General features: G+C 45.8%; 1 protein-coding gene across 2 annotated transcripts in view; it reads left to right on the top strand.

Moving 5' to 3' along the window:
- The window catches only part of EIF4H (eukaryotic translation initiation factor 4H), a 40025-nt gene extending 29803 nt beyond the window's left edge, over positions 1 to 10222 (top strand). For both annotated transcript variants that reach the window (XM_007486021.3, XM_007486020.3), the window contains 3 exons: positions 852 to 911; positions 4047 to 4190; positions 4435 to 10222. In XM_007486021.3, the coding sequence (XP_007486083.1) occupies positions 852 to 911; positions 4047 to 4190; positions 4435 to 4574 (344 nt within the window). In that variant the 3' untranslated portion in view covers positions 4575 to 10222. The remainder of the gene's footprint in view (positions 1 to 851; positions 912 to 4046; positions 4191 to 4434) is intronic.
- Positions 10223 to 15934: the final 5712 nt, after the last annotated feature.

Here is a 15934-nt window from a genome sequence, read left to right as displayed (position 1 = left end):
TACCCCCCCCCCCCCCCCCAAAAAAAAAAAAAAAAAACCTTGCCCTCGAGAGCTTACAGTCTAATGAAAGAAGACAGTACTGGGGAGAGAAGTTTCCAAGTAGGGTGCGAGCTTTAAGTGAGGGAAGAGAAGATATCTTAGCTAGGTTCTCTGCTTAAATAGAGGTTTGGAATTCATGATTCTACTCAGAGGGGTGGAGGCTGAGGGTGGGATTTGGCAGAATGGTATGGTTAAATGGGATGGGGAGAAGTCAACTCAGCCTGACCCCTAGGTAGTGTGCAGCAGATTGAGAGCTGTGAAAAATGAGCATGGACAAGTCTTCCTTCTTAGCTGACCAGTCTCTACAGTTGAAGGGAGTCCTGCCAACCCAGAAAGGCTTGAGCCTGACATCATAGACTTTGTGGTCTGAGAACTAGGCTAGCCAAGCCTGGAGCATCTCCTTCATCCCCTCCTGTTTTTAGAAAGGAGTTTGTCATTTTTTGTTTTTTATACCAATCACCTTTGTTTCCAGATGTGTGTCTCCCCTTGTGACAGAAAAGGGCAGCTCAGCAAAACTAATGGCCACACAAATGAAGTCTGCCAATGTTAATGCAGAGATCTCCAACCCCCAAACCTCCTCAAGTCTCCCAAGAAAGGGAGGAAGGAAAGACATTTTGACTGTTTCCTGGAAATAGGAAGTGAATGGCCAAGCCTGGTCCTTGGAGTTATAAGTTGGCATTCAGTTTTAGGGCTTTTGTACATTTGTTCCTATTTTAAAAGTTTTACTACTCTTAAATAACTTCTTCCTCTCATTTAGGGCAAAAAACCTAGAGGTAGCCCTTCTCTCCAATTGTCTCTTTGTCTCTCCTCAGGAATGGGTGGCTCTCGAGAATCCAGAGGCGGATGGGATTCCCGGGATGACTTTAATTCTGGTATTGGCTTTAAATCCTTACACTTAAGCTATTGCCATTATATCAGTGGCTCATTACTCAGTGTCCTGTGAGAAGCTTGTCAATCCATAATGGTCACCTGTCCTTGATTCCTTGAGATAAGGGGGTGGGGGAGATGACTAGCAGGCTCCATCATGGTGAAGGAGGTCCGGACGCCCCATGCCCACACACAGCCTTTTTCAGAACTCATCTGGAGCAAGTACTTGTAGTTCTCAGGAGGCAGTTAACAAAATTGTTGGTTTTCAAATAAATCAAGTTATATCTGCTCCTCCTGAAAGTAAAGGGCTGAATAATTTCAAGGATTAAAACCAAATCAACCTCCATTTCCTGCTAGTCTCTGAAACATACAACAGGGCTGAGCTTCTCCAAATTTGACTGCTTAAGGATAGTAGAGAATGGCAGAAATGCCATAGTGATAGAGACCTCTTGCTCAGATAAACCTCCCTTCTAAGACCTCTAAGGTGAGGTTTTTAAAAAATGTAATGTATCGGGGCCAGCTGGGTGGCTCAGTGGATTGAGAGCTAGGCCTAGAGACAGGAGGTCCTGGGTTCAAATCTGGCCTCAGCCACTTCCTATCTGTGTGACCCTGGGCAAGTCACTTAACCCCCATTGCCTAGTCCATATCATTCTTCTGCCTTGGAACCAATACACAGTATTGACTCCAAGACAGAAGGTAAGGGTTTAAAAAAAAATTTTTTTTTTTAAATGTCATGTATTCCCAAATAAGCAAAATAGCCCACATTTGGCCTGTCTGGAATTAAGAACAGCAGGAGCATCACCTCCCCATCACACCTCCCAGTTACTTTTTTGGATGGTTGTGTTTCAGACTATTGTCTGAATTTCTATCCCTTCAGATCCATCGCAGATCTTCAAGTAATCTGCTTTCTAACCATTCCTTCCTCCTCTAACTTGTGATCCTTTTTTTTTTTAACCCAAGATTTTGCATTTATTTCATCTTATTATTTTTAATTTTGTCCTCTCACCCATAATTTCTTAGTAGATGGTCTGTTAACTAGGTCTTTTAGCTTTGTTTCTACTGAACATTTACTATACCTTTATTAACGTCATTGAGGTCCAAATTCAGATTTCCTTCAGCATTTCACTGGATGATTTCCAAGTTCCAGATCCACTTGACTGTTCCAGTTATCTAACCTACACTGTTCTTGTTCCCCAAAGAGTAACATGTTTTGGGGAAATGTTTTGCTAAAAACCGAAATCTCCTGCACGTCTCTGATTATCTAGTGTAGTAGCTGTCCAACAACAGCATTAATAATAATGGCATGAATGAACAGCCCTTGGTGAAGCCCTGCTTGCTTTTTTATGTTCACTGATGCTCTTTCTAGAGTTGTTCACTAATGTTCCCTGCACATAATCCATCATAGGATTAGGCTAGAAATTAAAGAAAAGCTCACCAGCCTCTTAGAGTTTTCATAATCTTGTCAAAGAAGAGATGTCTCTGGAGGTCACTCTTGCTCCTGTAAAGGGTACACAGTGACTGACTTCAGGGTGCCATTTGGTTCTTCCTGTTCACCAAGGCCACAGCGAGTGGGGTAGGGTTTTGTTCTTGGTCTAGAAGAGCTCAAGGGGAAGGTGATAAAGTGTTCCCCTGAGGATGCTTTGTGACAAGGAGAAAGCTTTTCATACCATGTTTCCTAAATAATTTTGCTAAAAATTGAAGACATGTTGATTTGGGGGGCGAGGTGTTTTTAATGACATTTGATCTGTGTATATTGATGGTGGTTTTGTGACAAGAAATTTCAAGGAGCATTATGTGTCTCTTAGCACATTATCTTCCACATAGGAAGCACTTGATATTTGACTGATAGAAAGAACTTGATTTCTACTGAAACCTCACAGCCACAATGTTGTTCAGGGAAAAAAAAAGTGACGGTTGTAATGTAGCATCATCTCTAAATGAGTTCCATGGCTTTCAATAGCTAGGCTTTTTGTGAGAAAAGCATGAGGTGCCCTACTCAATCTACATAACAAAAAAACCTAGAAATGCAATGTTTTGCCCAGCAATTTTGCCATTTGTCCACACATTCCTGATCAAAGGAAAGGGGTTTGTTTTCTGGATCCATAAGCCTATGCAATACTCTTCGACTTCAGAATGGCTTCTAAAGTTTTACCCCAAGCACAGAGGGAATGTCACTTGAGGCTTTGTGGTAAAGTTTTAATTTTTCAGTTGACTTTTCTCAAGTCCGTTTTCTAGTTACCCTTTCTTTTTGAGGTTTAGTAAACCCTGTCTGGGACCTCTCCTAGTTCCATTTCCCACTGTTGCTTCTCTTGAGCTGTAGGCTATGGGAGGGCAGGCAGGGACAGCAGGGAGCTTCATATAACCCAGCCCTTTGCACACAAATGTGTGATGAGACAGGCAGAGTAGAGTCAGTAATTGGAAGAAACTTTTTATTTACTTTTGAAAATTTTATTAAAATTTATTTTATTTATATTTATATACCTTCTGCTTTGGAATCAGTATTAATTATTAGTTTCAAGGCAGAAGAGCAGTAAGGTTAGGCAGTTGGAGTTAAGTGACTTGTCCAGAAACAGACAACACAGCTGGGAAGTATCAAATTTGAACCCAGGACCTTCTGGTTTGGTTCTGTATCCACAGAGCTACCTAGGTGCCCTCACATTGGTTATTTGATTGCAGCAGCTTAAGTAAAGAAGTGTAAAGTTTTTACTTCTGGAGAAACAACAGAGCTGGAGTTCCCTTGATCTCTTACCAGGTTGCCTTTGGTACTCCTATTCTTTGAGCTCTGGATGGGTCATGTGGATGGACCTAGTAGATAAAGAACGCTTGGACCTGGTCATTAAGATGTGTTTGGAGGTTTTACAAGATAATAGAAATAAAAGTGCTCCTTTGTGGTTTTCTAAGGCAACGTACAGCCTGTGGAAATCCTCTTATGTTTGCGTTTGGGCCCACAACAGGTCACCAGGACTGCTGACTTTGTGGGTGAAAGCCAGTTAGTTCCCTTTATTTGAGACTTCTCTAGACCCACCCCCAATCTCTGAATACAATTTAGAGACACAGATGAACACATACAGACTTAGTAGAGATGCTCTTAGAATGCTCTGCTGAATCTAAGCAGCCATTCCTCTCCCTCCCTTCTCCAGGCTTCAAGGATGACTTCTTAGGAGGCAGGGGTGGAGGCAGTCGCCCTGGTGACCGGCGAACGGGTGGTCCCCCAATGGGGAGTCGCTTTAGAGATGGGCCTCCCCTTCGGGGCTCTTCAATGGATTTCAGAGAACCAACAGAAGGTATGATGCTTGTGTGCCGATGGCAAACCCTGCATTGTTCGAATCTTCCTAACACGTATAGCTCTTAAGACAAGGGTCACCCCCTAGTCACATGGAAGAGTTTGCTCAGTAGTGGGACCAGCAGGGCCACCTCGGGACCCGTAGATTTGACCGTAGGTGACATGACCTTGCACCAGGCTGGTGTGCAGTCACCTTCCTGGCCAGGGGTCATGCTTTATAAATGCTGTTTTCTTTATTTTTCCAGAGGAAAGAGCACAGAGGCCCCGACTTCAGCTTAAACCTCGAACAGTTGCTACCCCCCTCAATCAAGTAGCCAATCCCAACTCGGCTATCTTCGGCGGAGCCAGGCCCCGAGAGGAAGTGGTTCACAAAGAGCAGGAATGAGCTCAAGGTCGGGAGGGAATGGGGGGAGAGTTATTGAGTGAGACAGCAGCAGAGTTCATTGCTCTGGACGTCAGCCCTGCAGTTACCATTCCTGCCACCTGACAGTTTGTCCTCCTCCTCTCTTGAAACTGAAAACACAGAGCTTGTGAATGCATGTCAGCTGTTAACAAGTGGTTTTTAGTACGTTCTTGGCTTTGCTGTATCTAGTGCCTGTTTTGTGCTGTTTTCCCCCACCGCCTTGGTCCTCCCTCCCTGTTCTCCTCTTCATCTTTGCAGCACGGGGTCTCTTGCAGATGAATGAAAGCTGCCGTCATCAGTGAGGGTGGGAGTTCTGGGGATGAGGTGTGCTGCTCCATTTCCCTCCTTAGCTTTTTCTGTTTTACTTTAGAAACACTGGTTAGACTTTGTTAAAACTCCAATATCGTTTCCTTTGGATTTCCCTCACTTCTCTTCTGACCTGCATGTTTCGTTCTGGGTTGCTGTGGCTCCAAAGAGGAAATAGGAAAGAATTCCCCAACAGGTTGGACCACCTGTTCCCCGACCTACATGGAGAATTGGCCGCCTTCTCTAAGGCTAGGGATCAAACACTGGCGTAGTCCTTCCAACCAGTTCACAGGTAGTTTTCTTTACCTTGCACCCCCACCCCCAATTCCTCTCCCTAAACAAATATGCTAAAGCAGAATAGGCTCCAATTTTAAAGTATAGCTTATCTATATAGAAAATGTATAGTGTTGTGAAATTTATGGTGGAGAATGGTTATTCACTTAGAGAAGCAATTGGCTTCACTCCCACAGGTCTGTGGATCATAGCTCTGCCCAAACCCAAATCCCAACTAGTGTACTTCTTTTATCAGGCAGATCCGAGGGCTGTGTTCATTTAACTCTTACTGCAAACTGCAATCTTGTCTTTATCTCACCTGGGATGCAGCACAGCGGTGCATATCTGTGCCTATTCAAACCTAAAAAATGCTCGATGAGTCTTTGCTTTTTAAAAAATTACCCACTTTTTTTAGTTTGACATGTTTGGTAAGTAACTTTTAAATGCAGGTTTATGCAGATAACGTTGACTTTGTGTTGTGTTGGAAGGAATGTAGAACTTACTCTCCTTGGCCACATAGTTTGCATCCAGCCCCAGTATTTCTTTGTCCTCAAGTGTAAATGAATAGTCCATAGTGAGATGCTGTGCTTCCCATCACCATTGTTAAAATGAGTCACCAGAGCTGACCCTAGGATCTGGCGATGTTGGGTCTCATTCATATTCGTCAAGAACCTGGAAGCATTTCATGGGTAGCTCTAAAGTTGAAGCCCCGTGCCTCTTCGAGCCTGAAGGCTCCTCAGGGGAGAGTTTACTTTTCACTGGCAAAATCTTCAGGAAAGTCAAAGATAAAGCTCTAAGGTTGGGGACTGAGACCATTTGGGGGCTAACCAGTATCTAGAAAGAAGCCAGAATTGTCAGGGTTTCTTGGAAACCTTGGCCTCTTAGGTCAGTTATGCTTGGATAGCAGCAGTGTTGTTGACTCCCGATTCCTGGCTTCAGTTACTATTATCTTTGTTCCAGAGTTACAGCAATTTACAGGACCCCTTCCTCCTCTCTCCTGCTTCTTCCTTCCTTTCCTCCCTCCTTCCTTCCACCTGTCATACTCTCTGCTCCTAAGATAAGAAACCATTTGTGTAACACCAACACGTAATTTAAGAAAGACATGCATTGTGTGGTTGTAATCCAAACGGATGCTTTCAGATGACCTACTTACATCTTCAATGTGGAAAAGATTAAGAACAGCAGCAGCAACAAATCTCAACTTCTGGTTAATCCAGATGCATTTTAAATGTGAGAATGGAATTCCAAACACTTAACCCATTCTGCTTCATGACAGAAAGTAAATTTATGGATATGGTATTTTGTGAATGATCTTTTAAATAAAAGAAAACCTTAAGTAATCTTTTAATGCTGGTCTTTATTTATGAGTCTCCCTCAGTTTGTCAACTGCTCACCATGACTTGTTGCTAAAACTTCTATGAGCTTCTTTATTGGAAAGAGAAGACCCAGTTTAAATGATTTGTAGTGTTTGCTGTGATTTTGACTTAACATTGGAAAATGGCAAAAATCCTTAATGAGAAATGAATTAAAACTCTAGCAACTAAATCGGAGCTGACATCTCATTTCAGCTTTTTGTCCACCCTCTCTGTTCCTTGTTTTTCTAAAGTTGGAAAAGAAGTTGTTTCTACCAGACAGAAACATAACCCTCAGATGTAGTCTGGCAATAGCTCTGAGCTGGGAAATGGGGGTGGAGGGGGAGCAGGGAAGAGATGACAAGAACCCTTTTCTAAATCTGGGGAATTCTCATAATTTCATGATCTGGGCAAAGTAGAACATAGCAGTGATTGGTCCAGGTTTTTTGCAACCTGTTGGACTTCCTGGAGGAGACGATCCTATTGTGGTTCCCCCCCTTTATTTGTTAAACCAGGACAGAGTAAAGAATATTCGGCCTAATTCAAATGCCAGGTACAGGAAACTTTTGAGAAACCTTCTAGTTGGGGAACCTAGTGGAAAGCAGGTAGAATTGTATGGTGCACTAAGAAAGTGCTGCTTATACAAAGATGCTTAGGATATTCAAAATTGATAGCCTGCCTGAGGATCAGAGCAAGGGACCTGGGACATCACCTGATTCTTGCAAGGCACAAGATTCATTTGGCTCACTTCTACAGGGGTTTGTTTCTAAACAGCTTGACAAATTCTCCCACCCTCATTATTCTATTGCCCATTTCTTTGCTTTCCAGGGAAAGTTAAAGGCTTTCTTTTCCCCTTTGAATGATTGGGTCCTAGAAAAAAAAAGAAAATGGCAGTGAAACTTTGTTTTTTAACGGTTTTTGGTTTTGAAGAAGGGAAAAGACCCTTTAAACTTGGTTGTCTGCTCAGCCTTAATTAAAGCTAAAACTTAGTTTCCCCTAATGATAAGGTGTTTCAGCTTTTTAACAGAAGTCCAAGGCTCATGATTAATGCTGACCTAGTGAGATCTGCTTTCCTTGGTATAGATTCTGTTTTCTAACAGTAAGATCCTAGGCTGAGTCGGGAAACAAATTCTGGGGTCATCTGATCTTAATCTCCCCTGGTTTAATTGACAGGATAAAAATGAGGCCCGTGATCACCCTGGTATAGGCAATTTTGAGTTTGTTTAAAGCAGCCTTATCACTATCACTACTTGGTAAGGAAGTAGCCCCTAGATTTTTTGACAAGGTTGGTTCCAGGAATTGGCATGTTAATACTAGAAAATAGCCATCATCGAGATGCAAAGTCAGCAAGTCAGGAGCCAGTGTCTGATAACCCAAAACCCTTGTGTGTGGTTACTGTGTTAAGTGGGAGACTTTTAGAAAAAGGTAAAGAACTCTGATGAAGAATTACGTGTCAACTGTAGAACATTAAGAGACTGGAAGGACTACTTGGTCTCCTAAGTCACTTAGGCTGAGGCCTTCCTGTCATCCAAAGTCTTCCTATTCTTCCAGGATTTCTTATTGAGCCTCAGACTCTTCTCCATAGAGAGAAATCAGCTTCTATAGCTTGTGTTTCTCACGGGGGGTTACAGGGAATTCATGCAAAAAGTTTTCAATAAAGTAGGTAATTCTGACTTGGGGAAACTCCTTGTGTATAAACTAGAGTACAATGGTTTCTCCTCGGAGCTTTGCATTGAGAATAAGTGGCACCTGAACCAGTCTTGGGGTAAAGGTGCCTGTTCTTAGGATTTTATCTGCTGCCCCCTCCCCGATGTTTCTAAAGACAGCAAAGATTAAATTGTAGTTGCCACTTCATTCTGATTTGCCCCTCTTGAACGGAATTTTAAGCCCTGCTGAGCAATGGGATGTTGGTTGGAGTTCTTTGAACAAGTCTTAGACACTCTATGCTGGCACTGTCTGCTTGGCTGAAGACCCCATCATCTCCCAGAGGCTTCCCTAGTGTTCTTCAGGCATTTACTTTTTGGTTGTATTATTCTGGAGCAATAACAGACTTGAACTCTAGCAGGAAGTTCCTTTAAGCTCTTTCCTGGCCCATGGCTAAAGAGTCCACCTAGAAGCGAGTTTTATCTTCCAAAAGCAACCTGCTCCTGTGGAAGGTGAGCTGTAGGGAGCCCCGATGAGGGAGGCGAAAGGAAGGAGTGTCTGATGCATATGCCTGGAGAGGAAGGAACAACTCTGGAACCACAGCTAGTCTGTGCTAAGTAGCAATAGGAATTCCGGTTGCTTGTTTAGTGTGTACCCTTTTCAAACGCCAGTTGTGGGGCAGCTGGGTAGCTCAGTGCATACAGATACATAGAGTCTGCTGGAGGGTCCTGGGTTTAAGTGTGGCTGTGTGACCCTGGGCAAGTCACAACCCCATTGCCTAGCCCTTACCGCTCCTTTGCCTTAGAATCGATACTTTGTTTTGATTCTTAAGACAGAAGATAAAGATTTTTATTTAAGCATTTTTAAAAAGTTGGACACTTCCATCTTACCAATTGGACCTCCTGGGGTGAAGAAGGAACTACTTAAATTGTAAGCCGTAATGGCAACGAAGGGGAACCCTAGACTTCTGGCCACAAATGACACTGATTGATTTTTCTTTTTTTTTTTTTAACTCTGCGAGCTGCTAAATTTAAGTGTGGTGGGCCTGAATCTTGTCCACTGTGCAGGATTCTTGAGGGCCCCTCTACGATTTGATATTTGCACATCCCTCCGAATTTTGATGACATGATTGGGATCTGCATAGCCATGATGATGATCATCTCTGGCGCTTTTGGGCCCGGGACTACACCCTGTCTTTTTTTGCCCCGTCTCCCCATCTCCCTATTGGGAAAGTTGCCCCGGGACCAAAAATGACGTGTGCATTCCTTATGTTTGTAGTTAAGGGCCGTGCTAGACACAGACAGCCAGGTCCTAAGATATGAAACCTTGGAGGGTGTCACGGACTTGGTTAATACCTGACCAGAGAATTCTTCTCTCCATATGTTTGACCCGATGCATAGAACTTCTCCAGGTGCTGAAAGGGTGGTACGTGGGTGGATGGGCAAGGCCGTCAGTGCTACCTCCCTTCCACAGTCGGAGTGGTTAGCAATTTTCTTTTCGGATGGAGACTGACCAGTTTAAGGAAATCATAGACTCAGAGCTAGATGGACCCTAGAGACGTGGCTAGCCGACCTAGACCAACGGCCTCACTTGACAGAAAAGGAACCGGCCCATGAGTAACGAAGGGATTCCTCCCAAGATCACAGGGAGGAGAGTTGGGACCAAACCCCAAGTCGTCTGATTGCAAAGTCCAGCCCCTTGCTGCCACATCCCCTTCGCCCCTTAGAATCCATGAGGCTATAGGGTGGTCGTTACAGGACAATTGAGTTCAGGCCAAACTGCAGACCAAGTTGTGTTTCTGTCTGGTACCAGAGTGGGCATTCTTTGTTCTCATGAGGAGTTTGGGTTACTTTCTCACTATGTGAGGTTGGCAGGCTTTTTTCTGTGTCTTCCTAGCTTCTTAGAGCCTTCCTTTTGTGGTTATTGGAAATTAATTGAACCAAAATAAGTAGTACGTACCTCATTCTATAACCTACTGCTAGAATTTCTCTTCTGTAACCAACCTGTATAATTTGTATCACTGTATTAAAAACAATAAAGTATAGAATTCCAACAGTGGAGGGCTCTTGGGTATTTAATTGGGGGGATGGAGAGACTTGGTTCCTAGACTAACTTGCTTCTACCTCTGTTTAACTTCTTCGAAGGTAAGTTAAGAAAAATAAATTCCCAGCAGCCCCTCTGTTTATGTGACTGCAGGCCAAAAAGGGCCACTTGTTGTTCTTCAGATAAAGCTTAGTTCTTTGAAGCACCGAGAAGTTTATTTTGATGTTTTGATCTTGCCTTCATTCTACAACAATTCTCCTAATTTTTCTGCCCACTTAGAAAATAGAGAAAATGGCAATAACTTTCATTGGTGTCTCAGGGTTCTGTGACATGATCGGGGTCTGCATAGCTAAGACAATAACAGTCTGGCACTTTTGAAGCCTGTGACGGTTTGTCCCTACACTAGTGCCTTCCCTTTGAGATTGCCGTCCATCTACTCTGTATAACTCTTGTATGTACATAGTTCTTTACATGCCCTCCCCCTCCCCATTAGAATGTGAGCCTCCTTGTGGGCAAGGACAGCGTTTTTGCCTTTCTTTGTATGCCCAGCCCTTAGCCCAGTGCCTGGTTTCATAGTAGGCGCTTAATAAAGGCTTGTTGACTGTCTGATTTGATGTGCCTTGACGTCTTGTGTCAGGTTTTTGTAGTTTTTCTGTCTCCTACCTATTAGCTGCCAATCCAACCCTTTCATAAAGTGTTAAGGAATCCTCAACCTCTTCTTTGAGATCATAACTTGAGCTGGAAGGATTCGGAGCTCATTTAGTCCAGCCTTATAAATGAAAACCAAGACCCAGGGAGCCGTGTGTGTCTAGGCCTGTGTCACACACAGGCCTTCTGACTCCAGAATAGAAGCATTCATTGACTTCCATTGAAAGAGCACTTTGCATTTTTCCAATGAGGTCTCATTGGGTCCTCCCATTCGCCTAAGAGGTAGGATGCTACTAGGGGCTCCCTTCCTTTTATAAATGAAGCAAGGCTTTTGAGTTTTGAATTCGGGCCCTCCAAGCCAGCAGTCTGAGGCTCTGCCCAGGACCTTCCTCATGAGCATTTTTTAAACCTTTATGGATGTACGGCGACATACCAGAAGACTGAAGTTCCTAGATGTCTCTCCTCTAGATAAACTTTGGGTCAGAGAGTCTAGAGATCATCAATCTCTCAATGGGGAATAATGTCAGAAACAGCCACTAAAGGCAGCCCCCGGCCCAAGGATATGACTTAGATCTGACCTTAGCCATTTTCGAATCACAAGACCCACATCAGAATAAATTTAAATGAGGATGGAGTCAGCCCCATGGGTAGTAGTCTGGCTTTGAGGTCTTTTTTATGGATAGTGGGATCCTGGCTTAATGAACCTGCCATCTTGGTTTTGTTTGCCATTTGTCAGCATTGGCAGTAAGTAGTAAGGGCTGGGCAATGAGAGTTAAGTGACTTGCCCAGGGTCCTGGAAGTGTCTGAGGAGAGATTTGAACCCAGGTCCTCCTGTCAGCCTGGCTACTTTGTTGCCCTACATCCACCATCTTTATTAAGTGTTAAGGGATGCAATGAAATAACCCCTAATTCATTTTTCTCCAAACCTTTACCTTCCATTTTAAAATCAATGCTATGTATTGGTTCTGAGGAAATGATCAATAAGGGCTAGGCAATGGGGGGGGTAAAATGACTTGCCCAGGGTCACAGCTAGGAAGTGTCTGAGACTGGACTTCAACCCTGTACTTCCCCTTTCTAAGCCTGACTGTTGATCCTGTGAGCCAAGGCTGCCCCCAACCCGAGTACATTTTAATGGGGCAGACAAGTACGGGTGTAAATAGACATGGACAGGAGTTTGACCCTGGAATAGGAAACTCCCTTAAACTATACCATCGCCTTCGGCCTATCTTGGGCGCCAGTAAAGTCGTCTGGTGACAGTTTCCTCAGAATTGGTTTCCTCTAATCCTAGGACAAGATGTTGGGGTTTGAGGGAAGAGTCAAGGATGGGGAAGTAAAGGGAGCTTGGTAGAAGGAGGGAAGGTCAGATGAGGACTGCATTGGGCAGGAAGAGGAAGCTTGGGAGGGTAGAAAGGGCAGGCCTGGAGGACTTCAGAAGCATCCAGGCTCTGCCTCTCCCTAGCTGGGTGACCTTGGTCAAGTGCCTTTCTCTCCCAGGGCCTCAGTTTTTCCTCTGTAAAATGAAGCATTGGGACGAAAGATTTCTCGCCAAGAACTCCCAAGTCCTCCCAAGGCTCAGCACAAGGACCCCTTCTGTAAGAGCCTTTTCTTTATTCTCTCAATTCCTGCCTCTTCCCCAACTCTGCAGAACTCATTTCCTATTTCTTTTGGGTCATCTCATCTGTATCCCGTGTTTCCTCTTGGCAGAGTATAAGCTCCCTGAGGACAGAGGTTGTTCCATTTCCCCCTTTCTATCCTCATCACCGGCTGACACTGCCTCATGGGGCTGATTTCACCCATAAGGGGAACTCCTGTAGGGAAACCCCCTGTGCATGCAGATCAGCCGTTTCATAGTCTCAGAGCTAGCTAAGGCCTTGGCCAGGAGCACAGGATAGCCGATAGACTGTATCCCTGCCTCAGTGGTTCCACAAAGCCTTCCTGAGTCAGTGAGAATGGGGAAGCCGGCACCAAGCAAGCAATCAAAGGCGTTTGACCTAAATTTGAAGACGTACTTGATTCCTTTGGAAGGAGTGAAAGCTATTAGGTGCAGGAAAATGGTGGCATGTTGGAGAAAGCGTGCTGGGAAGGACCCAAGAAGCTCCTTCGTGTTTGGAGGGCATAGCTTGGGAGAGGAGCTTCTTCCCCATCCCTTTGCCCAGAGTGTCTGCAGAGGGGATGTCCTGGTCCAGCGGGGAAGGAAAGACTAGACAGTCTGAGGAGAGACCTCGAGCATTCTCCAAGGAATCTGAGAAGTGCTGCCATCCCCTGTGGAGGGTGCCATTCAAAAGGCTTCCTTCTTTCCACCAAACGTGCTCAGGACTCCCACCCCCTGTCCCCTGGCCTCAGATTTGGAGGGGATGTTTTGTACCAAAGGCTCTTGCCATGTACCCTGTGAATACCCCCCACACACCTTTTTAACCCTGACCTGCCACCTTAGAATCAATGCTGGTTCCAGGGCAAAAGAGTGGGGAGGGTTAGGCAGTTGGGTGAAGTGACTGGCCCAGGGTCACACAGATAGGAAATGTCTGAGGCCAAATTTGAACCCAGGACCTCCCATCTCTTGGCCTGGCTCTCCATCCACTGAGCCACCCAGCTGCCCTCTTTCTAAAGCGGTCTGGTTAAGGAATTGGCAGCCACTAGGGAGAAGAAGCACACTGGTCAGCACTCACAAACGAGGGAGTACCACAGAGAGCACCCCGAACTCCCAGGGCCACCCTTAGAGCCCTGGAGGGAGAGGACCAAATTCTTGATTGGGTTGATGGTTGTGATCAATGGCTTTTCCCCTCTTCCTCAAAGAGAAAGAAAGAATCCAGGGAGAAATCGAGGGGGTGGAAAAGCAAAAGAGCAGTAAAAAGCTGCGGCAGGGATGGAATGGAATGGAAGCCATTCCAGTAGAGCAAAAGTCCCAAAATGGAGGCTCCAGCCTTCTGCCTGGCCTTACCAGTGGCTTCAGAGCCACTGACCGTACAGTTGGGCTGACCAGACAATGAGCGAGTAGACCCTAACACCCTCCCCAGCCGAGGTCCTCGGGAAACGAGGGCTCCCAAAGGAGTAAAAGCGGACTCCTGCTTGTTTTTTCTGGTTTTGAGTTCTCGTCTTGTGCCACGAGGTGGCAGCAGTGGGAAGGTGCCCTTGGAGATGTCTGCAGAGGATGAGTTGGGCCCTGGGGTGTTTTAGCCTAGACTCAAATGGTGAATGGACAGAGCTGGTATTTGAGCCCAGGGAGGAAGGAAGGGAGGGAGGAAGGGAAGGAAGGAAGGGAAGGAAGGAAGGAAGGAAGGAAGGAAGGAAGGAAGGAAGGAAGGAAGGAAGGAAGGAAGGAAGGAAGGAAGGAAGGAAGGAAGGAAGGAAGGAAGGAAGGAAGGAAGGAAGGAAGGAAGGAAGGAAGGAAGGAAGGAAGGAAGGAAAGGAGGGAGGAAGGAAAGGAGGAAGTGAGTGAGGGAGGACAGATTGTCAAGAAACAAAAAAATACAGATGTGAGCATAATACTACCACATGGGGACACAATACAATTACTACTAATTAAAATTAATATATACTTTTTGTTATTGTTGTTGAGTCGCTTTAGTTGTTTCTGATTCTTCCTGACCCTATTGAGGGTTTTCTTGGGAGAGATACCAGAGTGGTTTGCCATTTCCTTTTCCAGATCATTTGACAAATGAGGAAGCTGAGGCAAACGGGGTAAAGTGACTTGCCCAGGATTGCCCAGCTAGGCAGTGTCTGGGGCCACATTTGGACTCAGGTCTTCCTGACTCCAGGCCCAGTGCTCTAACCACTGCTCTATCTAGCTGCCCCGTTTTTACTTTAAGACCCATCGATACGGTTTCTGCTTCCTGTGGGGATTCTCTTTCCTGCTCTTTAGAAGTGTTTCAGGCTCTTGGCTGGCCTTTGCTAGATTCACACTATTAAAGATCGGGGCTGTGGGAAAGGCCCTTCTCTTCCCCCAGCTCTGGGGCATGGCGTGTTTCCCCAGAAGTGACGGCAGCCACTGGAGAAGCCTCTTGGCAGCCCACTTTCTTGGGCCTTCTCGGAGCTGCCCTGGGAACGCCCCCCCCCCCCCCCAAGTGATGCTGGGCTAAACGAGCGTCGGAGCTTTTCTGCATTTGTTCCTGGGAACTTTGGCAGGCCCCGGAGGGGTTGGTGCCCACCATCGCTGGGTGATGAAGGTGCCCAGCGGCCCTGCCAGCGATCCACGGCAGAAAGACTTCCCAGAGATGTGCCAAGGCTGGAGGGGAGCCGGGGCAGGAGAGGGAGAAGCCCAGAACCCTTTTGCAGGATGAAATCTGGGCTGGCGATCCCAGAACTTCTCAGACCAAGGCCTCCGGGGCCACCATGAACCAAAAAATAAGGAGAATGAAAGTTCCTTTAAAGATGGGTAAACGGAGACCCTGCGAGATTTTTGGGATGTTCAAAGCCACGCAGGGAGTCTCTAGGAGGTAGAATTTGAACCCAAGCCTTCTGATTCCAGGACCAGCCTTTTCCTCCTCTATGACACCGCTGGGAGTTCCTCGAGGGCAAGGACTCTCATTTTAATTTCTGTATCTCAGTCTCCATGGATGGTGCCTTCCAGGGAAGAGTCTTGGCCCCTCCTTGGTCGTCCTGCCTTGAGTCTCCCCCTGTGACCCAGCCTCCGACCTGCTGACCCGCTGATTCACTACACTCCAGCGGCTCCCTCTTACCTCGGGGCTTTGGGATAACCCGGCGCCCTCTCCCCTCTCCAGTCTTCTTCTGCCTTACTCCTTCCACATCCCCAGCCATCCAGTGACTGTGGCTTCCTCCAGGACCCTCCATCTCCCACCTCTGAGCGTTTGAACTGGCCTCTCCCACGCTCCTCTCTGCCTCCAGACTTACCAGGCTTCCCTACGCTCATGGGGCCGTCCATCTAGAGCTAGAAAGGACTTCAATGGCCATCTAGTCCAAACCCCTCATTTTACAGATGGGGAAACTGAGAGACCAAAGAGGTTCAGGTTCTTGCCCAAGGTCACACAAGGCAAATTCCACATCAGGGGTGGAACTTGAACCCAGAACTTCTGACCTGAGAACCCTATCTCTTAACACTGTACAACCCTGCCTCCTATT

This window comes from Monodelphis domestica, chromosome 2 (assembly GCF_027887165.1).
Source record: "Monodelphis domestica isolate mMonDom1 chromosome 2, mMonDom1.pri, whole genome shotgun sequence".
In the NCBI taxonomy this organism is placed as follows: domain Eukaryota; kingdom Metazoa; phylum Chordata; class Mammalia; order Didelphimorphia; family Didelphidae; genus Monodelphis; species Monodelphis domestica.
This window is presented reverse-complemented; position numbering and strand designations above follow the sequence as displayed.